Genomic DNA, 20,704 nt, shown 5'->3' on the forward strand with positions numbered 1-20,704 from the left:
ATAGGCATTCTACGCTTACAAGGCTAGCACAGAATCTCGGCACGTAAGCGGGGAATCGTGATCGTAAGCACAGAATTTGGCGGTAAACAGAGCAATGAAATTGGGCCCTGATAGCTTGTCATTTCATTAGTCAGACAGCTTTTTTACAAGGTCTGCACTTCATTGGGTTCCTTTTCAACACGCCATGGATAATATTATTACATGAATGAAACACTTTGTCTTTTGATACCACAAACTTCTGAGCCAAATTTCAAAGAGCACCACATTCTTTTTAACACATACTTCCTGGTTACCCTTTTTACATTTATGCAGATCTATGAAATTGGTTTGTGGTTCTACTTACGAAAGATCACAGTGACACAAACAACCAGAGACCACATTATTACTTTCAAAGTTCTTATAAAGTGGGACAACAACGTTAACGGACTGTCATATACTACAAACATATCTGACTAGTACCCACAGTTTGGCTGGTTGTTTTCACCTGAGAGCATGGCATTTTATCGGCTGAGCATGGCATTTTATCGGCTGACGAACACAGGGCCTTTTTGGTGGGGATGGCTTGACGGTCCAGTTGTCAGCTCCTTCTTTGGATCAATTTTGTCCGAGAAAAATCCTGGCTGGACGTTGGTTTCAGTAGTGAAACACACTCTGATATCCTACCTGGTTCCAATTTTATAGAGTTGCTTTAAGCAGAAAATATTGCTTTTTTAAAACAATTTTTTTTTTGCTAAGCAGAAATGAGCAGGATACCAGTCACAAGTTGTACATGTGACATGGTAGTTTGGCCAGTCACCTTATTTTTGTTGTGCTTAGCTAGCTTTTTGTGCTTAAAGCAGCTCTATGAAGGGCCCAGGGGCTAGTCCGAGGTATACGATGTTAACTCCAGAATGGAAACCTCTTCTGAGGTGATGCCTTGCTTTTCTTGCTCCCTGCTTTCCTTCCCTCTTGCCTGGTAAGCTGCTTCTTGAGGTGTTGATCCAGAAGCTGGTGGATATCGATCTGAAGTAGATGAATTCAAAAAACAACAACATAACTTTAAGGGAAAGCCTTAATGGTGAATTGAAATCATAAATGCATTTAAACACAAGGTCCCTAGTAAAATCTTTTTAAATTAGCCATCTTTTATGGAAAGTTTTTAAAACGTTGCCCTTACATAAGAGGTGAATTTGGTGAAAATTATCGACATGCCTACATTGAACATACAAAAAAAAAGAAAAAAAAATGAAAAGAAAATTAAGCAAGGGACCCTTGTTAGATTTTTGTCATGTGGAAATGGCTCAATATGAGAGCTAGACTAACCTGCCATTCATCTAGCTGTTGTGATAAGCTGACCTTCTGTTTAATTGCTCCGATTAATTGATCGTCTAATTTACTCATATCTGTCTTAGCTTGAGTCAACTCTTCTTCTGCAGCCGTCCGTCTACCAATCAAATAGAAAGAAAAAAAACAAGTTTATAAATACACCTTTTCAAATAACAAGTATAAGATCATTTAATCTGACTTGAAAGGAAATCAACAAACAAACTAACAAACGTTTTCTGAAACATATAGAGATTTTACACTGCAATCAAATATACAAAAATACAAAAATGTAGAAACATGAAGTATTTCTTATAAGAAAACACACACAAAAAATCAAAGAAAACCCCAGCATAATAAGTACAAAAGGGAATGAAACTATACAAAAACCAAAAACACACCGATATTAAATTTCAACACAAAAAGCATGTTAAAACCAAGAAGAGATTTACAAGGGTGCAAACAATTTACAGTGGAAAAAGGGTACATATTTAAAAATACAAAAACAAAACTTGGAAGTCTCACAACTTTTCACAGTAAAGGGGGATATTACCCATTGACTCTTTTATCCTCTGCTCAAGTTGCCATGGGGAGCTAGTCCCAAGGTGTGTTGAGTTATTCACCCTCCAAATAACAACACCCCTACACCAAATTTCTTTTCAAAACATGAGCATCAATCTTGAAAAATGTTCCTACACCTCTCGGCAAATAAAGCAATATATTTCAGGGCCTATCCAAAATACCTCAAGTTGGAAGTCAACAACCCCCAGGTCGTAGTTGGGCAAAAGTCTTACATTTTATTCTTTTTTTTTGGAGCTCTACAGTATGTTTAAAGAATAGAATATTTTGAGGCAGATATTTTTTTCTTTCCTACTTAGTGGGGAGCACCCATCAAGACATCCAAAGTGGGTTAGGAAATTCCTGAGTAAGCCCTCATTTGCCCTGTGCAGTCTCATATACAAAGCTGCAAAAGGCGGCTTGGCCCAAGACTAGCCCATGAATTCATGCCATAATGATTCCATTATAACTGACCTTTGTATAGCCTCATCTCGCTCACTCTGCAGTCTCTCAATGATTTCATCCTGGCTGACATCGGATGAGATGTCATGGAGAGGATCCAAGGATCTCCTCCTGGGATCAAAGATGGATAGAGAGCTTCCTGAATCCTCCTGTTGTTAAAATCAACAAAATATTGTCAACTTCAAGGCTACATAATATTAGCAGTGTGGTACCCAAAGCACTGTGCCACTAAAAATACAGACAAAATGGAGTCAAAGCCGGAGCGCAAGCCTAGGTTTTCATTTCATTTGATTACATTTTATTTGTTCTGATTGTGAGGCCAAGGACTCCCCGTAAAATCAAACCTACCTGTAATCACTGAACAAGCCACTAACCCAATGGAGAGAAGACAAGGAAGGAAGTCTCAGTTTTAAAAGAGGAAGGCAGAAAATTATTCCAAGGAAAACCTTGCAGTCAGGTAGGGACTGAAAACCCATTCAACGTACATGTAGCGCCCCAGTGTCTTCCGAACCAGGGCCCTAAGGGTATAAGGCGAGGAAAGACATGTAACCTCCAGGGCTTTGATAGGCTGTCAACCATCAACTATATGCGCAAAGCGAAGGCTTGCGAGCGCAAAGAGTAAAAGCTTTGGTTTTGAAAGCCCTACTCTGCAATCTTGGGTGTTCCATATGGTTTATCTTAATTTTTCTATGAATTTGATCTTAGTTATAAAATATATAATTTGTTTTCCCAACTAACTAAGTATTATTATTTTTGTTATAAAAAAAAAAAAAAAAAAAAAAAAAAAAAAAAAAAAAAGGATTTCCAGTAAGAAAACAGAGAAATCACATCCACCTACCCGATCACCTTCACTAGACATGACACTGATGTCATCACATGTTGCTAAATCATCCAATGAGGATGATGATGCTCGACGTAACTCATGCTCAAGACTCCGAACCTGGTGGAAGACAAACAAACAAGGAAAAAGCAGATTTTATTCATCAGATACCAACAAAATATTATGACCGATTTATTTTCTATAATTCTATTTTTATTTACCCGTACACCAATGTGTTAACAACAGGGCCCAATTTCACAGCGCTGCTTAACAGAGAGCAAATTTTTGTGCTTAATATACAGACCTACCAAGTCTCACGCATTAGGCGGCGGGCGGGGGGGATGGTGAGCTATGAAAAATCTCACGCATGGCCTCTGGACTTGGCATCTCTGAATATAGAAGAAAAATGTGCCTAAGCATATAATAAGCGTATTTCACAGTTTAGCAAGGAAATTAGGCAGCCATCTTGTGCGTTCACCAACCATGTATTGGTATGCCATTCATTTTCATAATAGTAAGCACCGGAAAATAGAATATATTTATGTGTGCTTACGATAAGCAGCGATATGAAATGGAAATCGCACAGAAAGCACAAATCGGACGTTAAGCAGCTCTATGAAATTGTGCCCAGTGCATTCCTGAGTCCTGTGGAACCCCGGCCCCCACAGGAGTATCACTTGGGATTTGAACCCATGACCATTGCCATGCTAGAGCAGGGCCAAATTTCATGGCTCTGCTTACAGTAAGCAAAGAGTTAGCTTGCGGAAGCAGGGAATTCTGCGTTTACGTAAAGTGTATTTCAAGGGTCAGCATGAAATTTTGGCTTGTCGCACCTCACGTTACTACGTATTCTATGCTTATACAGCTAGCGCAGAAATTTGGCACTTGCCTGCAGACGGTGATCATAAGCGATATAGGGCATAGACTACCAAGCTACACAGGTGTTAGCAGCGGGTACCAAACAAGTTTAAAAACAAGTTAGTTTTCTCTTTTCATTTTTTTTTTAATGATTCCACAAATCATCATCATCATCATCGGTCTACTGCACAGCAGGCGCACAATCAAACAGAACTAAAAAAGAGAAACAACCCCTTTTATCAAAATACTGTGTCATTGTCTCAATAAAACCTTTGTTAAAAGATTTAAAACAAATCAAGAGTAATCAAACAAAAGTAAAATAAAATCAAGACCTTTTCTTCCTTTGTTCCACAATTAAGGGTTGAGCTATTTTGTTTTTAGTTTTATACTTTTTTGTAACATAATTGTCTCTGCTTTTAGAGAAAAAAATATGGGAAATCATAAGGAGAGAAGAAAACAAAAAGGAACAAAAAAGAAAAACAGAAAAGAGAGACAAAATAGAATCAAACAAGTAACTATGGAAACCTCAAAACTCTGGAAAATTATGTATGGACTTCAAATGTCAAATGTAATTTTGTTGTTTACATTCAAAGAGCTATATATTATTGCAAGCTTTATATTTTTCAACTGGCGAAATCATGACAACACTACTGAACCTGGATCTTAAACTACCAGCATTATAATTATATTCCTAAAATGCAGAAAAAAAAAAAAATCTGATCTGTTGTTTTTTTGATTGAGAGCACTTTCTCCCACAAAAAACTTTTAAATGTTTTATCACGCTTGTGATAAATTTCACCATGAACCTTATGGGTATGCCACTATCATTCCATACACCAAGAAGGTTTAATATTTGATAGCTCACTTTTTGCATTTAGACACAAGAAGTTAACGTAGCATAAATTTAGATAAAGCTCAAGCATTGCTTCCCGAAAGAAGAAAAACATCTGTTCCGACTTAAGGATGAAGTGCCAAATAATCCTCATTGTATTTGACATAGGAATGATATAACAACCCATCTCATTACATCCAGGGACTACATAATGAAGGGAAACAACACAACAGAACAGTTACCATAGCAACAAAATATTTACCAACTCAAGCCAGGAGGGAAAACAGATGGAAAATAAAATGAATAGTTAATTCTATTATTCAGGCTGAGCTTGTTCATGTGAATATCTCATCACAGACCAGCCATGTTTGATTGGTCTGCCTTATCTATTAACAGAACTGTCTAACATTAAGGATGTCTCCACAACTGCAGAATAATTCCCTCTTAAAAGACTTGACCTAAAATAAACAAATTTGAATCAATTCTGCGAAACATAAACATGCATGGTATTTTGCCCTTGGGAAATATAAAGGTACATTGTACCCAGTACAAGGGCTGACCTACATGCACATGTGTATGTGGTGATGGCTTTAATAGGCTTTCAGGCTGTTTTTAATCAGAATTTGTCTGATTTTCCAACGAACAAAAACGTTTGTCTGATTTTCCAACGAAAAAAAAACAAACAAAAAAACAAAACAGAAATCAGACTAATGTAGGTAGAAACAAATATACTTCCTTAGTAATCGGTACTCTATTTAAAACAAAAAATCATATATACTAATTTCTCTTATATCCAATTGCCAAAGTGAAGACTTCAGAAGGATTGAGGTGGGCAGCCTCCAAAAAAATAAAGGTTTCTAAACCAAGGGATGTTTTAACCCCCCTTTAAAGGCACTGGACACTATTGGTAATTACTCAAAATAATTATTGGCATACAATACTAGGTGACGAGTAATGGGGAGAGGTTGATGGTATAAAACATTGTGAGAAACGGCTCCCTCTGAAGTGCCATAGTTTCTGAGAAAGAAGTAATTTTCCAGGAATTTGATTTTGAGACCTCAGATTTAGAACTTGAGGTCTTGAAATCAACCATTTTTTTCTTTTTTATTATCTCGCAACTTCGACGACCAATTAAGCTGAAATCTACAAAGATTTGTTATTTTATGCATATGTTGAGATACAGCAAGTGAGAAGACTGGTCTTTGACAATTACCAATAGTGTCCACTAGCTTTAAATGTTCCCCTACTGCAATACATCATCAAACAACACAATAAAATATACATCAACTAGATTTGTGTTACACCATACATATAGGACGCAGACTCCACAAAGAACAGAATTAACCATGGCCAAAAAAAAAAGTGACTTTGAAGTACAGGAGAGAGCAACAAAATAAAAACCAACAAGCAAGGAAACAAACAAACAACGAACCCCCTAAAATAAACCACTCCACATATTATGTAAATTCCCCTTGCAGAAGCCCACCCACTATGATCAAATGAGGTCCTCAAAACTACATACACGTAGGTTCGTGTTACACCATCACCGCAAAGAAACAATAGTGTAACCATAGCAACAAAATACTGACTTCGAGAGTACAGGATAGAAAGCAAACCAAAAACCCAAGGCTGTGATTATTAATCCGCTCCCAAATTAATGAGCAAAAACACAAATTAATGAAATGATTAGGGAGAAATACAAAGCTGTATCTATTCAGACTGCTGGCAAATGGTAAATGCAAGATTTGGATGTAAATTTTGATGTATGCAAGCATGATACTTCATGCAGGCTATAGGGCAAATGCCTCCATGCCCCTAGTCAGCGCCTTTGTGCCCCATTTAAGATTTACCCACTTTTTTTCTTTACAATTTTATTTCGGTTTTTTGTGTGTGTAAAAGAAAGACAACAAATATCTGAATAAAAAATAAAACTCTATCTAGATGAAATTGGAGATATGGACTCTTTGTAAAACAAAATTTTGTGATAAAGCACTTTTCCTCTAAAAACTACTGCATCAAAATGAGGAATGGAATCATAAAATAATCCTAACTAAATGCAGCTCAGTGCAAGTTGACTCCTAAACGCAACCCAATTGGCGCATTTTGTTGTTTGGAAGGGACTTGGAAGGGATTGGAATATAAAAATGATGGAAAAGGTCAAACCATAAACTTAACACATAGCTAGCTTTACATGACTTTATGATGGAATGTAAACTAAAATTGAAATTACTTTTTTTCCTGAAAATGAATTTTTTTTAAAATTGCTTATCCTCTTTATCATTACAAATTTATTTGAAAATTAAAACTGAAATTACTTTTCTTGTAAATGATAAAAAAAAATGTTAAAAATTGCTGTCAGCTAGCTAACTTGTTTCCATTGCGTGGATATATTTTAGAATTGCGTTGCATGCATTATTTACTACTACCAAGTGTTAGCTGACCCTCAGCAACCAAACCGGAACAGAAGATTTATAAAGAAACAAAATAAATATCCCATTTTTCCCTTAGCAGTGATGGGAGTTATGTTAGGATGAAATCAAAAGATGAAGATAGCGAGGGGAAAATTTGCATACTGACCTCTGAATACAGAACCTGGGTCAACCTGTGTCTGGTCTTTAAACAAGTAAGATTTGAAGATAGATGTTAGAAGACAACAAACAAAAGTGTACAACATGCACTGAACGGTGCCTTGAGAGAAGTCTAACAAGGAGACCTTTTTTCATACATTCTAAATTCACTCGATAAAAGAGAGTTTTTAAGAAACGTGACAAGAAAAAAAATGTGTTCAAGTAAATAATGTGCAATATTTCCTGAAGCAGAAACACAATTTTGAATCGCCTGTACAAATAAAATACATGTAAGAACCATTCAGTTAAAGGCAGTGGACACTATTGGTGATTATTCAAAACAATTATTAGCATAAAAACCTGACTTGGTAACAAGTAATGGGGAGAGGTTGATAGTATAAAGCATTGTGAGAAACGGCTCTCTCTGAAGTGCCATAGTTTTTGAGTAAGAAGTAATTTTTCACGAATTTGATTTTGAGACCTCAGATTTAGAACTTGAGGTCTCAAGCATCTAAACGCACACAACTTCGTGTGACAAGGGTGTTTTTTCTTTCACCTTTATCTCGCAACTTCGACGACCGATTGAGCTCAAATTTGCACATGTTTGTTATTTTATGCATATGTTGAGATACACCAAGTGTGAAGGCTATAGTCTTTGGCAATTATCAATAGTGTCCACTGCCTTTAAACTGTTTTCATGGTTTAAAAGAATAACTATATTAACCTTCTTGTAAAATTTTGTTTCATTGATCCCAGGAAAATAATTATGAAAATTTTTTGCCACTGTTTTGCCACAGTTCTCGCAATCCATTCTTCTGTTACTTCTCATTTGTGCTTGTCCCCTGCATCCAGCACCTATATGATGTGCAGCCAACAAGCATTCATAGTCAGCGCAACTACATTATAGAACAATCTACCTCTTTACACCCGTCGGGCATCTCCTGAACCCTTTAAAGCCATGTTAAAAACTCATTCGCTTTTATAAGCTTAGTTGTTAAAATTTGTGTTTATTTGTAAAGTTACAAAGCGCTGTACGCTTTGTAACTTTTCCAAGAGGCGCTTTATAGATACTATTTATTAGTGATATTATATTCACCTTAGCTGTCAGTGTACAAAGCTCCGAGTCTTTCCTCTTGAGTTCCTCATCTTGTCTGTCGACCTCTGCCTGTAATAACTCAATATGAGATTGAGTGCTGCATAACTCGCCTCTCAATGCCTCAATGTGATTCTCTAGTTTGTCGATATCCGTCTCACTTGATGTATCAAATACACTCTGATGGTCAAACAGTCCAAAAAAATACTTCAAATTCTTAAAATATTATAATAATAATAATTTGGGGGGCTAATCATCCTTACTCGCAGCTGAGAGCTGATTTGCGAAGGACGCGGCTACAACGTGTTCGAGAAGCAGGCATGCAAGGGCGCCTTTGGCTGCCAGCCACATCAACCCATTATGACCACGGAGCACAGCCAAGATCGAAAGTGTTTGATTTTTCCCGAGTGAGGAAAACCGGATGTTCTGGAAAACCCTTGTGGCACAGCAGAGAACTAAACTCATATTATGGCCCCGGCCGGGAATAACCGGGGTCACGCCAACCATGCCACCCGAATCACCCATAATCAGGCATGATATCTGGCCCTCGGAAAAAAAGTAATAATATTTTGTTTCAAGTACAAGGGCTGACCTAAATGTACACAAGGTGACGCATCTAACTTTGACATTTCAGGCTATTTAACCACAATTTGTCTGATTTTTCTCAAGGGCAAAACAAATGGGAAATCAGACTTAAAGGCAGTGTGGACACTATTGGTAATTACTCAAAATAATTATTAGCATAAAAACTTACTTGGTCACGACTAATGGGGAGCTGTTGATAGTATAAAACATTGTGAGAAACGGATCTCTCTGACGTAACGTAGTTTTAGAGAAAGAAGTAAATTTCCACGAATTTTATTTCAAGACCTCAGATTTAGAATTAGAAGTGTCGAAATCAAGCATCTGAAAGCACACAACTTCGTGTGACACAGGTGGTTTTTTTCTTCCATTTATTATCTCTTAACTTCGATGATCAATTGAGCTCAAACTTTCACAGGTTTGTTATTTTGTGCATATGTTGCGATACACCAAGTGAGAAGACTGATCTTTGACAATTACCAAAGATGTCCAGTGTCTATAAATGTTAACTTACCTCTCCGTCTAACTCTAAATTTCTAGTGATATGTCTGGTAACACTCCTCAAGTCCCTGAGTAAACACAAGACCTCCTTTGGATGTGCAGCACCAACCCGTACTATTTCCTGTGAGCCCTTCCTATTGGCTAGTGTTCTTTGGTAACGCTGTGGTGAGCCAATGGGATTGGGTGTAGCTTGGAAGGCTTTGAGTTCTCGGACGAGTTCAGAAAGGGTAGATTGGACTTCATTTAAAACGTCTTGCAACTGTAATGCCATTTAACAAGAATGGACACTGAAGTTAGCTTTAAAGAAGTGCAGATAATATCTAATAATAATAACAGCATTTATAAAGCGCCATAGAAAGAAAAACTTTTACAATTAAAAGGCAAAACTTTCAAAAAGTACAAAAGGTACTAGTTTATAAGGGGACTTGTAGAACTAAAATCTTTAAGGGGACTGTTAAGCGAAAATCAGGTAAAAGTTCAAATTCTTCGCAAATGGCCCAAAGAACAAGACACTATTCAGGCTTTTACAAGAACAAATTTTCATAGCAAGCTGATCCTTGAAATTGGGCCCAGAATTTGAAGATAGCGTCCTCCTGTTGACGTTACCTGTTGATGCTCCATATGACACACCTCATCTTGGCACGTTTTATCACCAGCAGCATTACTTTCTCTAAACGGAGAGGTTCCGCACTCCTTCATTTCCGTCACCCCCGCCCGTTTCTCCTCCTCCACAAACCCCGTATCTACATCATCACATTCAATGTCCTCATCTTCATAATTCACAGCAGCTGCCGCTCCTTGAAGTCCATGCTCCTCATTTGGATCGCCCTGCCCGGCCACGCCCATCTCCAAGCCCAGTTCGGAGTGGAGGGAGTTGCCTAGGAAGTCAGCGGCGTTAGCGGACGAGTTGAGAGTGGAATGGTATCTGAGTTCTTCTAGTTCTTCGGCGGTGTCGTTGTGGAGCTGTCTTAGCTTGGATACCTCGGCATCACGAAGCCCCAGCTGAAATCAATCCAAATAGATATTGAGTTACGCTATAAAGACCCATGTCACACAGGCAATCTCCAAGAGGAAGGGACATTCACATTTTAATAGTCACATCTTTTTTTAAGGGATTGTGAGACATTGTTTAGAAAATTAATCATGTGCTACCCTCGTGGTACTAGCACTGCATTTCGTTGCTTCCAAGTTGCCTGTAAAAGTTTCATCTCTGAAAGTCACTTATTTTTCACACCCCAAATCCTCTAAATCCATCGTATAATTTTGCTTGAATCTGATGAGTTCAGTACTGAGCTCCGAGCTACTAATTACACTCAGCATGAGGCAAAACATACACAAGTTCTATCAGAGTCCTCAATCATTTGGGTGTTGACTCATCGTAGACCGGAGTGATGCATTTATGAAGGTGGACAGCCAGAAAACCCCCGACGTTTTACACAATTTTTGCACACTGTAATAAGACAGCAATTTTCCTAGTACTAGCGTGGTTACAACCTAAAATCAAGCGCTATTTCTGATATTCAGGTATAATATTTTGCACTTGAAAAAAAGTAGGAACATTTTATAAAGTACAAGGGCTGACCTAAATAATCAAAATTTATTTGAATTTCTAAGGCAACCCCCCCCCCCCCACCCCAGAAATCAGACTAAAGTAGGAACATATCTTGCCTGAACACTGTACATGGCGCTTGAAATGACCAACAGTGGGAACAAGCGAGCTAACCCAGTGGGGCAAAACACTCGTGTTCCCCTATGCCTTGCTTTGTAGCATATCACATGATTGGTTCTCAACAAATAAAAATTTTAATGTTATCTTGAGGCATTGCATGGTGAGGTATCAATGTATATTTGGTTTGCGGTAATACCATGTGTGTATCTACTTGCCAGGTAGAGTTGTTCTTAGGGAACTGTCTTGCTTTATTCTACTGCCGCGGAGTAGATAATCGGAGGTTCGGGAGACTTCTCAGTTCTGAAAAGAACCGTCCTGCTTTTTAACTATTACCAGGGCGGATGGTATAGAAAATAGACTGGACTATTCCCAGGTCAAAATTCCAGTTGAACCTAGTTAACTGGGGTCAACTGGTTCAACTGGATAGTGACCAAACTCGTCCATTTTCCATATTAACCAACTGGTTTGGACTAGGTTTAACTGTGTTCAACTGAGTTTAAATTATAAACCAGTTGGTGTCTGTCCATTTTCCATATTAAACCAACTGGTTTTAACTGTGTTTAACTAGTTTATCAACTGGTTTCAACTAGTTCCAGTTAAACCCAGTTTAACTAGGTTCAACTGGAATTTTGACCTGGGCTAGCTTATAGGATCGTAATTAACTGTACTGCCGCGGAGTCAGTTCTGAATTGGTCTCAACGTTTTAATATTATTTGTTGAAACAATCTATTACTGATGTATAACATTAGTATCCATGTGTACCTGCTGATCGAGTTCTCTACTGTGTTTATCTAACATGAGGCATCGATCGTTGGTTTCTTTGAGACTGGCTGCCATTGTATCTCTCTCAGCGCTGGTTGTGTGTAGTTTACGTTCCAACTCTCCCCGTTTAGCAGACAGACGCTGCATCTGCAAATACAAGATAAATAAATTAAAAACTAATAAATGAATGAGAATGTCCAGAGTCAGAATTACATCTAGGGGAAAAAAAAAACCCAAAAACAAAACTAAGTTATCCGGAGTCAGAATTCACAGACTGATCCAGTAATCCTAGCACTGTCTCAGAGGCCAATTAAATTGGCTGATTTTGCGATTGTGTATTGCCAGTGACGATTAATCCAAACCCTATTTATAAAATGAAATATGGTCAAATCCGACATAAATGACCTTTGTTTGGAAAGTACGTACTTTAAATTCAACTAAAGTCATTAATCATCTAGAAAACATAACAAAATTAATAACTTCGACCTTGAAATAATTGGCATTAAACATTATTAACACAAAACACTGATAGATTTAGGTACTTTCCGAGAACTACACAGCAGCTTCTACCAGCCACTGATTTATATAATTGGAATCACTCCAATTAGCCATTTGTTTACTAATTGATAGCTACCAGCATTAGTGCAATGACCCAGTCTCATCTCTTCCTATCCTTTATTTATTTACCACAGTCGATTTCCCATGGAAAGTACAATAAACTCTAGCTGATTGACTCGAGCTGACTCTAACGAACATCCGCACTAAAACTACTGCATTTGGTTTAACAAGGTCATATTCACCATATTATTTCCGACTTTACGTGGAGCTATGATTGGCTAGAGTGCTAATTTGTCCTGTGGTTTTGAAGCCGTGTGGGTGTGTCTATATTTTGTGTACAAAGTTGAAATTTTGAACCATTGGTGTACTGCTTTTGGATATGAGTGATTTTATTCCTTTCTGTGCTTTATAGAATCAAAAGAAATTAAAGCATAATCAGTAAAGTGCATAGTATACTTTGCACGGGTACTGACATCTAAAGATGAAAAATTTCTGGGAAAAAACTGTTTTGCTGTCATGCATAAATATATGCCTCAAATATGTTTATGTCCAAGAGGCTTATAAAAAGATGTGTGCCTATGGAATCAATATTTTTGTACCTAATACCTAATGAAACATGGTGCCTATACTAAAAGGGACTTTGAAACATTTTGCCTATAAGGGCCAACAGAGCACTGGTGCCTAAAGGGCCCCCAAAGTACTGGTACCTGTGTAAGGGCCTATGAAACATGGGTACCTGTTTATAAGGGACTTTTGAACACTGGTGCCTATATGCCTTTCTTAATATTTATGCATGAGGTATGTGTACGTCACAATGCTAATCCAAAACGAGGCGATTGGCGCAGCCACTGAAAGTGATGGGGGACGTGCGCCCATAGCCTCATTTTGGGTAAGAATGATGACGTCATGCATAAATATTAAGAGAGGCGTATAATAAACAGAGTACTGGTACCTATCCGATTGGCCCAAAATATTAGTGCCTATAAAGGGCCCACAAAACACTGTTACCTATAAAGGGCCTAATGGAACATTTGTTCCTATATATTAAACTATTGTAAATTTAAGACATAAATTCAGTTTTTTAACTGCCAGGGTCAATGGAGCATTGGTGCCTATAACATGTATAAGGGCCCAGAAATACTGGTGCATAAAGAACCCACTGAACATTTGTGCCTACAAAAAAAAAGGCAAACAGGAAAATTGTGCCTGGTGGTGCCTGGGACACTCCAATAAAAACACTTTGACAAAAGAGCACTATCACTATACTTCGTAAAACACTTTGGACAATAAAATCGGAGAGAAAAAAACTTTGCAATTCACAAGAAAACATGCCACTGTCTGCATGAGTTTTAACCCACCTCTTTCTGCAATTCTTCAACTTGTGGGTCTTCTCTATGCTGCGAGTGTTGACGTCTAAGATGAACCTGGTCTCGCAATCTCTGTATATGCTCATTCAGTTCCTCTTCTACATCTGATGCCTGAACAAAAACAAAATACACATACAATATGTATAAAATATATGTGCCGCAATGATAGAATACAAGAGTAAAAGGGTACTCTGACATTTGTCTAGAGGTGTTCCAACAGCAATGATTAGTTGGAGCCACACTCATGAAGACACTGTGAAAAACATTCCCTGAAATCACAAACAAAATATCATGCTGCAAACAAGGAAAAACCCCAACTTGCTCTATGTGAAGGAAACATCACCATTCAGTGTAATTTTGTCGATTTTCCGGAGTGCTGACTGTGAGCAAACCCCCAACGCACACAAACAACCATGGTTCTGCAGTGTATAGTGCCAGGACTAGAATTGCATCTTTGAGAGGGCAAGGCCAATTTTCATTTTGTAAGGGGCACTTCCATTGTAAATTCTATGGGGAAGATTCTGAAGGGGCACCAAGGCCAAGACCGGGGGCAACAAAGGCCATGGAATCTGTGGCCTCCATTTAGTTTTAGGTCTGAGGCCCTGCACAAAATAACCCCAAACTTGCTGAGCTTTTTCAAATGATACAGTGCGGTAAGAATGGCCTCTCTAGTAGAAACCGTTTTGTGAATCAATCCTATTAGATTTTAATTTTTCATTGGTAAACATATATGTTATTTGTTTTCCTCCCGGGTCAAATTAAATATCACAGAATAAGATTATTACTCGAGCGACCTGAAGCACTCAATCTAATCAATTTACAAATCAAATCTAACCCATGCTGTTATACATTGCCCTTTAAAGGCACTGGACACATTTTGTAATTGTCAAAGACCAGTATTCTCACTTGGTGTATCCCAACATATGCATACAAATAACAAATCTGTGAAAATTTGGACTCATTTGGTGATCGAAGTTGCAAGAAAATACTGACCAAAAAAAGAGGACAAAAAATACCCTTGATGCACCAAATTGTGTGCTTTCAGATGCCTAAAAAAGCCTTCAGGTCTGATTTTAAATTCAAACATTTTAGATAGACATTACCTCTTTCTCAAAAACTATGTTACTTTAGAGGTAGTTTCCTAAAATGTTTTATATTATCAACAGCTCTCTTGCAAGCAAAAGGAAGGAAAATACAGTTACCAAGTAAGTTAGATGCAAATGTTTGTTTGAGTCGTTACCAAAAGTGTCCTGTCGTCGATTTGACCTAACATTTCCTGACGTAGGATTAACATTAGGACAAGTTCAGTTCTTTATCCATAGACGTTAGGACGCATGGAACCCATCCTAAGTTAGGACGAGTTACTCCTCTTAACTCGAGACTAGATTAATTCTAGAGTTTCGTGAAATCAGCTACAGTGCCTTTAAAATAAATTTGCAAGAAGCGAGTGTAAATCGATGAAGATGAATCCCTGTCAGCTGTGACCTTTACTTCAATCAAGACGCTTGATTATTGAGAAAGAGAGAGATGGATTGAAGGGGGGGGGGGGGGTAGCGAAGTAGACCATGAATCCCTCTCTCTCTCAGATTAGGCCATCAGAGTGGAAATCTCATTTGACGTTCAGCTGTCCGCTACATGCGTATGTCAGGAATCAGGTGTCAACTGATATGACTAAGTCCTCATGTATATCAAATCCAGAATACAAGTATATAAATATATATATATTTCCTAATGACGGATTTCCGTTATGTACTATTTTTAGAGCTCAGATCTATTTTGAAGAACTGTTAACTCCAAGTCCGATGTTTGTTGTGACTTTTAGAACGAGTAATACTGTCAATAACAGTTGGTAATTATGCATTTAATATAAATTGGTCAGGGGATATGTTTGCAAAGACATAAAACCTTGACACGCTTCAGCTTACTGAACTTTAAGAACACACGATAAGTATTATTTTACACATAAATGAAATACAAACATACATAAAGCTATGCAACAAGCATACTTAAGAATAATTAAAATACTGTGGAGTCTTTAGACTTGACTAAAGGGAAATAAGATGAAATACAAACATACATGAAGCTATGCAACCAGCTTACTTAAGAATAATTAAAATACTGTGGAGTCTTTAGACTTGATTAAAGGGAACTAAGATCAGCGGTATCTTTCGAGACAATGTGGATTTCTGGGGATTTATTGTGAAATATCGATCTAGCAACCTGTTTACATTTGTCAGTTTCCCTAACCAAGAGAAACAAGAGCAATAGTGATGCATTGAGCACAAAAAGTAGTTAAGCACAACAAAATGTTCACTTACCATAAAGGTTACAGCCACGAATAACACCATGATCTGTGACAGATCCCCTTCATATTTTCGCTAAGCAAACAAGTGATAACCAATATTTTCTGCTTAAGCAGCTCTTTGATATTGGGTCACGATCTTCCTAATGTTACAACTTGTCTGCTTTTTAACCCTTTTCTTCCTCAAGAGGCAGAGAAAACCAAACAGCAGCCATGTCAGAACTTTATCTGAGAAATCACTCTTGGCGATAGTGAGGTTACCCACGGGAAGTAGCGCAAACGTGACAAAAATAGAATGAGTCCCTCGGTATCGCATTTTTACATCCATTAGGACAGTGTCTCGCATTTCTGACCATGGGGCTTTTTATCAAATCATGGCCAATGTGGCATAATCTCAGCTTTTTACAGATTGTGATCAGAAAGTGAATGTCAGGCAGTCATAATGAAACCCTCAAACCCTAATTATTTTGACTCCTAATAACATCCTGGTGTCACATCTGTATCAATGAATTCACAGCGTTGAGCAAAGAGACAAAACCAAAATCTCATGTGAAGGCCTACAAGGCACTGGACGCCTTTGGTGATTGTCAAAGACCATTATTCTCACTTGGTGTATCTCGCATAAAATAACAATTGGTTATTGGAAGTTCCAAGAAAAAAACATCTTTTATTATTATAGTGAGAAATTACCTCTTTCTCCCAAAACTAGGTTGCTCTACATATTGCTCATTACCAAGTAAGTTTTTGTGCCAATATGTTTTGAGTATCTACTTAATGTGTACAGTGCCTTTAAAACTACATTTTACCGTGGAAACGATGTGCGACACAAAAAAGCAGTGAGTTACATGTAGCTCAGAATATTATAAGAACCCATTTAGATTTGTGTCGGGCAGGAACTTGTTTGTGATTCACCTTTCAAAACAAGTTGATTATGTAGGATTTGAAACTTTGCATGGTGGAAATACGATATAGAAAGGTTTGTGGTAACACCATGTAATGACTATCTCTAATGAGTTGGGGTAGTTCTGAAAAGAACCGTTGGTTTCAACTCGATGCTCTGATCGTCTTCTGGAGAAAAAAAGTTGATTATGATTTACCTGCTTGATTTGATGGACCAGCCTCTGATTCTGCTCTGACAGCTCATCAACAACTGACTGTTTCTCCTTCTCCATTGCTCTCTGTGAAGCCTTCTGATTGGACAATTCCTTGTGCATACTGGATAATTCTGATTGAAGGTCCAATAGCTTGCTTTCATACTCCCCTTGAACATTTTCAATTCGTCTTCTCAGATGATGCTTCTGTTGTTCTAATTCCTGGTGAAAATCAGATACAAAGTAAAGGTAAAAATGTCACACAATGTCTTCACTCTACATCTACATGTTTGGAAACATTGCATACCAATTTTAACACGCCAATCTTTGTTTATAGGATTTGAGGCATTGCATGGTGAGGTATCAATGCATATCTGGTTTGTGGTAACACCATGTGTGTATCTATGTAGAGTTTGTTCTTATAGGCTGGGACTACTACTTCAGCTTATAGGATCGTGAATGACATATTTTCAGAACTGAGAAGTCTCCCGAACCCCCGAACATCTACTCCACGGTAGTAGAATAAAGCAAGACAGTTCTCTAAGAACAAACTCTACCTGGCAAGTAGATAAACACATGGTGTTACCGCAAACCAAATATACACGCAATCTTTTTTCCTACTCCTACATGCAGGCTCATTTCAAAGGTAAGGAAAATAAAATCTTTCTTTGAAGAAGAAAAAGAATTAGCAGATTGTAAACTTCTTAACGTTCTGTAGTATAAATGCATAGACTTTTAATGGCCCCATATGTTTTGACACAATCCAAGGAACATAACGCTTCTCACATTGATATTTGGGGATAAAAACTGACTTATTTTCCCCATAACCACATTAATGCAAAGTGAAATGATTATCAAAAATGCTTTATACTGTCGAAAGCTGCTCAGTACTTCTAAACCAAGTATTTTAAGAGTGGTTACCAAAGATATGCCTTCACCTTACCTTTAAGATTGGCGGTGGTGAGCTTGTGCTCATTAGAAAAAGAGTTGCAGAAAAAATCTCTTAATTAAGGACTTAAACATTAAGAAATAAAGATAAAAAAAAAAAAGTTTATTTCCAAAATCTTTCTTGGTTTGTCATCCAGGCATGCCTTGAATGTTTTCACATAAAGTACATGTACGTACATGTGACAGCGTGCCAATAAAACCAAAAACAGCTTATGTTCCTCGCCCCTTTTTTCTCGTTTAAAGCCAACCTTTATTGTAAAACTTATATGTAGTTGTAAAGTGCAATTGATTACTGGCTAGCTGGTGCTTATTAGAAAAAGATTTCCAGCAATAATCTCTTTAAAAAGGACTTAAACGTTGAGAAAAAAAAATTGTTTATTTCCTTCTCATATTGAAAATTGTTCTTGTTATGTCTTCTATTTATTCATGCCTTGAATGTTTTCACATAATGTACATGGACATCATCAGAGGACAGCATGCCATTCGTATGCACCACCAACTCAGCTGTGAAATGCGATTGATTACTGGCGACGGTTTCCCGGTATTATTATCCTGTTGCCATGGAAACCACCTTGCAGATTATTAACAAAACAACGACTTTACTCTTTACGTGCATGCGGTAACGGATTGAAAGGCCGTTTTTTCCTGCCTCAAACTTGATTACGATATTTTATCTTTAAGACTGCAGTCTTGCGTTTGATCAAATCAAATAGATGGAGAAAGGAAAGTATTGGGGTTAACTGCAGTTTATGCAGTGTTAATTCCTGTTCATCGTTTTTCAGTGCCAAGTACGTGGGAGCTTGATACACTTCATTTGGTGCTTACATTTGGCATTGTGTACCCATCCCTCCTATATTGTGCCTTCATTGTGTTCTGGGAATCTCAGGTATTTTTGAGTGAGGATTTTTTTATATTTGTTTATCTCTACCACATCTTGGGTATGGTATAATACATAATTTTAAAATGTACGTCAACCAGAAAATCAGAGTAAACAGACGTCTGTTTCGCCCATTCAGTGATTCACTGAACGGGGTGACGAGTTTACATGAGGATGATTATTCATACATGATAGCATATCTGGCCATGACACTCCTATTTGATGTTGATAATAATAATAATTCCACTCGAGTAACATGCATGTGATATTTTTTTACTTTTACAGCACACGGGAAAGTACTGAGTATACAGTGCTTACACACATCGGAGTATGGGTAAAAAAAAACAAAAATAATAATAATATGATTTGGCATTTATAAAGTGCCTTTTACCAGAGGATACAAGGTTTTTTTAAGGGGGGGGGGGGCAGACTAAAAAACCCAGATAACATGCCAAGGAGATGGTTGGATCTTGAAAGTGAGACCAGTTGAATTTCTGCTACAGGGGCAGGAAGTTTGTTACATACGAGGGGCACAGATGGGGAAAGCTGGACCACCAGCCTGATTGCAACATTTGGGAATATCAAGACATATACCTACATTTATAAGAACAAAGACAGTAGGAAGACATTATGAAGGAGAGATGAGACTGAGAGGTAACTTAGCCAAGATAAAGTGTGTTGAAAAACTTGTATATAGTATGAACAAGACTGCGGAATTGAGTGTTAATAAGCCAGGAGCCAGTTGTCGTCAGTAAGACTAGAGAAGCAAACGAGGGAAAATTTTGGCTCCTTGAAAATGAGCCTGATACACCCTGTTTTGTATTCTTTGACAAAGAGAGATGTTTTTCTGAGATGCACCATTTAGAATACAGCTGGAATGTGAAAATGTAACATACATTATAAAGAAAGGAGCTTATAATTTCAATGTTCAAGATTAAAGGCACTGGACACCTTTGGTAATTGTCAAAGACCAGTCTTCTCACTTGGTGTATCTGACAACATATGCACAAAATAACAAAACTGTGAAAATTTGAACTCAATTGGTCATCAAAGTTGCGAGATATTAATGGGGAAAAAACAGCCTTGTCACACGAAGTTGTGTGCATTCAGATCCTTGATTTCGGGACCCCAAAATCTAATTCTGAGGTCTAGAAATCAAATTCAAATATTTTAGTGGAAAAATACTTCTTTCTCGAACACTACGTTACTTCAGAGGGAGCTGTTTTTCATAATGTTTTATACTATCAACAGCTCTCCATTGCGTGTAACTATAGGTTAGTTTTTATGCTAGAGTAATTACCAATAGTGTCCAGTGCCATTAAGAAAAGATATGTTTCAGAAAAAGTTGTCAGATAGTGTCATGCAGGGCTCGATTGATATATAGTCACTAGCCAGGTGTGCAAACACTATTCAAGTTAGCTCTGACAAAATGGGTCATACCATGATAAAAAGTCCAGGTCTAATGCTTCACAGAGGCAACAGAGGCGATTGCCTCCATGCCCCCTGGTCATTGACTTGGTGCCCTTGAAATGCTCTACGGTAGAAATTTACAATT

General features: G+C 37.7%; 1 protein-coding gene across 2 annotated transcripts in view; it reads right to left on the bottom strand.

Annotated features, from left to right (window-relative positions):
• Positions 1-797: 797 nt before the first annotated feature.
• LOC117289871 (BICD family-like cargo adapter 2) overlaps positions 798-20,704 on the bottom strand; it is a 33,572-nt gene continuing 13,665 nt past the window's right edge. Inside the window, exons 3-13 of one of the 2 annotated variants that reach the window (XM_033771055.1) lie at positions 17,331-17,546; positions 13,923-14,042; positions 12,007-12,153; positions 10,182-10,577; positions 9,589-9,834; positions 8,496-8,672; positions 7,410-7,445; positions 3,161-3,262; positions 2,335-2,471; positions 1,303-1,423; positions 798-1,002 (exon numbers count right to left, since the gene is read on the bottom strand). In XM_033771055.1, coding sequence (XP_033626946.1) covers positions 880-1,002; positions 1,303-1,423; positions 2,335-2,471; positions 3,161-3,262; positions 7,410-7,445; positions 8,496-8,672; positions 9,589-9,834; positions 10,182-10,577; positions 12,007-12,153; positions 13,923-14,042; positions 17,331-17,546 — 1,821 coding nt within the window. In that variant the 3' untranslated portion in view covers positions 798-879. The remainder of the gene's footprint in view (positions 1,003-1,302; positions 1,424-2,334; positions 2,472-3,160; positions 3,263-7,409; positions 7,446-8,495; positions 8,673-9,588; positions 9,835-10,181; positions 10,578-12,006; positions 12,154-13,922; positions 14,043-17,330; positions 17,547-20,704) is intronic. The other variant, XM_033771056.1, reaches the window with a different exon arrangement.

The sequence above is a fragment of the Asterias rubens genome, chromosome 5 (assembly GCF_902459465.1).
Source record: "Asterias rubens chromosome 5, eAstRub1.3, whole genome shotgun sequence".
NCBI lineage: Eukaryota > Metazoa > Echinodermata > Asteroidea > Forcipulatida > Asteriidae > Asterias > Asterias rubens.